This window comes from Mercurialis annua, linkage group LG3 (assembly GCF_937616625.2).
Source record: "Mercurialis annua linkage group LG3, ddMerAnnu1.2, whole genome shotgun sequence".
NCBI lineage: Eukaryota > Viridiplantae > Streptophyta > Magnoliopsida > Malpighiales > Euphorbiaceae > Mercurialis > Mercurialis annua.
In genome coordinates this window covers 10339407-10343572 of record NC_065572.1, presented here as the reverse complement: position 1 = coordinate 10343572, position 4166 = coordinate 10339407, and the positions used below count along the sequence as shown (strand labels likewise).

Sequence of the window (4166 nt, the reverse complement as noted above, 5' to 3'; positions counted from 1 at the left end):
GAATTTGAGAGGGCCATGTTCGCGATATATAACGGTGTAAATTAATTTGATTAAAATTATACCTTTTTAATCTATACCGTTAATTTTGTAATGACGGTGTAAATTTTGAATTTGACCCTCTCAAGTTTAAAATGAATTTGAGAGAATTCTAATCCTAATACTATACATTATTAAATCAATCTCTTTTGTTTTTAATATAAATTCAATGCATAGATATTATTTTATTTTAATTAAAATATTAAAGTACTACTAAGTAAGCCATTAAACTAAAAGAAAAGAAGTTAAATCTGACACGATGTTAACATATAAATCATAAATGATACTGATGTGAAACCCATCTCTCAATTTGGTTAGTGAAGAACAGTCTACACACAAATTTCTTACCAAATCTTTTTAAGACTTTTTCTTCATTAACATGATATTTATAGTATAATTCCAGTTATTAACTCTCATGAATCTGTTACTGATCACATATATGAAATTATTCTCCTCTCATCACAACTGATTCACAAAAATTAGTAAACTCAGACTAAAAGAAATGGGAGGTTGTGCTTCGATTCCAAAAAATTGCATTGGATTTACATTATCATTGAAGAAAAAAAAGCAAAATAATGATAATAATAATAAAACTGACCCAAAAAGAAGTAGAAGGAGACGGAGAAGAATTATCAGACGGAGGGTTTCTTCTCATAATACTGCCGGACCTGAATTTGATGGCCAAGCAGATCGTTCCTTCACCAATCCTGCTTTTCAAGGTATTTTTATGGTTTTTTATGATCTGGGTAGTGATAAACTTGGCATTTTTTTTATCTGGGTATTGATTAATTCTATAATTTCGGAAGTTTTTGATGATTTTTTTTGATCTGGGTAGTGATAAAGTTGGCATATTTCTATCTGGGTATTGATTAATTCTGCATGTTTTGAAGTTTTTGGTGATTTTTTTGATCTGGGTAGTGATAAAGTTAGCATTTTTTAATCTGGGTTTTGATTAATTCTACATGTTCTTGAAGTTTTTGGTGATTTTTTTTGAATTGGGTAGTGATAAAATTGGTTTTGTTGAATAGGAACTACTGATGTAGCTGCTTGGTCTGATGCAACTTCAGTTCTTGAATCTGAATATGATGATGAGTTTTACAGTGTTCATGAAGGTTTGTGATTTTAGTGTTTAAACAAATTTGGTTCTATGGTTTTTAGCTTTTAGAACAATTTATTTAGTGTTTGGTTTGGTTGGGTTGGTTTTCAGATGGATTTTCAGTGGTTGGGTCAGAGAGTGTACTGAGCATTTCATCACCTAGAGATGTTAATCAAAATAACTATTTTGAAGAGCATAATAGAAGTGAGGATGTGAAAGGTGAGAATGGTGGAAGTGATGTGAATTTAGGGCAAATGCAGCAGGTGGTTCAAGTTGAAGAGAGTAATTGTGGGATTCTGCAAAATGCTTGTTTGCCTTGTCTTGCTTCAACCGTTTCCTCTATTGAAAAGAAGAAATCACTGAGTCCATCGGGCACGCCTCGGAAAAAGGCTTCTCTTAAACTTTCCTTTAAATGGAGAGAAGGACATGCTACTCCCACCTTATGTGAGATTTTGCTTTTCTTTATATATTTCCGTTCTATGCTGCTGTTTGTTTGCTTAACATTTATGTCGAACATAAACTTGTCAAGTCCTATGATTGGTGTTTCCCTTTCTGTTTCCAGAAAAATGTTTTGGAACTCCAAAATTCTATATGTTTAACTTATTCTTGTAAAAAAATGTAGTTTCGCTGTTTTTTTTGGTTTGTTTCGGCATTTCCGTTTCCGTGCAACACAGGGCAGCCTTTTAGCAGTAATAATTTATAGTTTGATCTTTTAGTGCATTAATTATTGTATAAGAGGTGAAGGATTTAACTTTTAGCTTGTAAAACTGATAAGTTATTCTTCTATTTAGCCTAACATAATGCAATTCATCATTTTTCTTCTTTCTATATTTAGAGGGCCATTTAACCAAAAGGCCAAATATAGGATATAGTTGATATTTTTATGCTAATGTGCTTTAGATAGAAAAAAAATGGAAATTTAATTTTTGTTTTCTTGACTCAATAATGCAATTATTCTTGGTGCTTTATGAATCTTTACTTGTAAATGACTTTATTAATTGGTTTGCCGTAAGTGGATTACCGACATCTTATAGGCAAGTTTTTCCTGCTGTTTCAGTTTCACCCAAGGCACTTCTACAAAGACCAATTGCTGGATCCTCACTTTCATATTGTCCCATAGAGAAGAAAATGCCCGATTGTTGGTCACCTATTGAACCAAGTTCTTTCAAAGTACGAGGACAGAGCTATATTAAGTATGAAAAATTGTTTTGAAGCGTTGTGTCAATTGATAGCATGAGGTCACATATATGGTGTTTGCTTCAATAGTGTTACTTCTTTGTAACTAAACTTAGTGTTGGTTTCCTAATAATATGTTTATCAGGGATAAGAAAAAATGTCATGCTCCAAACTGTGCCGCGTATTATCCATTTGGTGCGGACCTCTTCGTATCTCCAAGGAAAATTCATCATATTGCTCGGTTTGTGGAACTTCCTATTGTCAATACATCTGATGAAGTCCCTTCAATCCTTGTTGTAAATCTTCAGGTACTTGTCAGTTTCATTAATTCATTAAAGTGCTTAAATGGCAACAAAATCTCCCTGCTTTAATAATGTCCATTGCTAGTCTGGAGCCAAAGTTGTATTCTTGTGCAGTCTAATTATATATCATAAAACCCAGAGATATTCTTTGCACATTAGGAATTTAGGAGTACTTTACACTTTGATATATACGATTCAAATAGTTTTTTACACTTTTATTAATAATAACATGATTATTTTGTACAGATACCATTGTATCCTCCCACAATTTTTGCAAGCGAAACTGATGGAGAAGGAATGAGTGTAGTTATGTATTTTAAGGTGTCCGAGAATTACTCAAAAGAACTTCCTTCTAATTTCCGAGACAGTATCAATGTAAGATAAATGCATATCCACCTTTATGCATATATACTGTTTAATTTCCACCAAAATTGTAATATGGATATTTAAATTGCAGAAGTTAATTAATGATGAAGTGGAGAGAGTCAGAGGTTTCCCGGTTGATACAATTGCACCATTTAGAGAAAGATTAAAAATATTAGGGAGACTGGCGAATGCAGATGAACTTCAATTAGGCTCTGCCGAAAAGAAGCTTTTGAATGCATACAATGAAAAACCTGTTCTATCACGTCCTCAACATGAATTCTATATGGTAAATAAAATTTCATTACTACAATTACTTTAATTTTTTCTTTATAACATAAACTAACACAAACTGGTGTTAGCTAATAAAGAATTTATGTGAGCATCAGGTTATGGTCTTGGTAATTCATGAAACTTTTAGAATATACATGGTGGGATTCTTTGAATCGCATTTCTATAAGAAATCAAAAGTTCCATTTCCATAAATTATGCTCGTGAACATGCTTAATTTATATATCGCTCTCTATAGAAGCAGCACATACCAATACATACTACGGAGTTGAGGTTGTAGATATAGTTCTTACTTGTGTTTTATTTTGGATATCCTTACAGGGAGAAAACTACTTAGAGATTGATTTGGATATGCACAGATTTGGCTACGTCCCTAGAAAAGGTTTCGAATTATTCCAAAACAGGTTGAAGCTCTGCGTCTTGGATTTTGGCCTGACGATACAGGTCATCATTCTTTCTCAAATCATTTACTACCGCGGCTAATTTTAAATTGTTTACAGCTCTGTGTGATGTTCCTTACACTGTCTCAAAATTTGTTAAACAGGGAAACAAGGCAGAGGATTTGCCAGAGCATGTACTATGTTGCATACGCTTGAATGAACTCGACTACGCTAAACATCAGCAATTAGTTGAAAAGGCTACAATACTTTAAACATCTTCTAAACCAGCCAAAATCTAATTGAGACTCAAATTCTTCTGTTACTTTTTCTTTTCCACTCATATTCTATAACCTACCTTCTGGCGCGTTTGCCAGTTGAAAGAAAAACCTCACAGCCTCTAATTTTGTATTCGAATGCCTTCATTTACTTGTACAGTTTCCGACTTGAGTGCAGAACTGCATTCCGTTGGAAATGAAATACAAGAAGACAATGATGTTCAATATCACGCTTTGATTTGTGTCA

At 33.0% G+C, this 4166-nt stretch overlaps 1 protein-coding gene across 1 annotated transcript; it reads left to right on the top strand.

The window, feature by feature from the left end:
• Positions 1–324: 324 nt before the first annotated feature.
• LOC126673855 (uncharacterized) lies at positions 325–4166 on the top strand. The gene is made up of 9 exons (XM_050368166.2): positions 325–755; positions 1065–1148; positions 1244–1576; positions 2190–2325; positions 2454–2616; positions 2857–2985; positions 3068–3262; positions 3586–3708; positions 3809–4166. The coding sequence occupies exons 1-9, from the start codon at positions 539–541 to the stop codon at positions 3914–3916; spliced, it is 1488 nt and encodes a 495-aa protein (XP_050224123.1). The 5' UTR covers positions 325–538; the 3' UTR covers positions 3917–4166.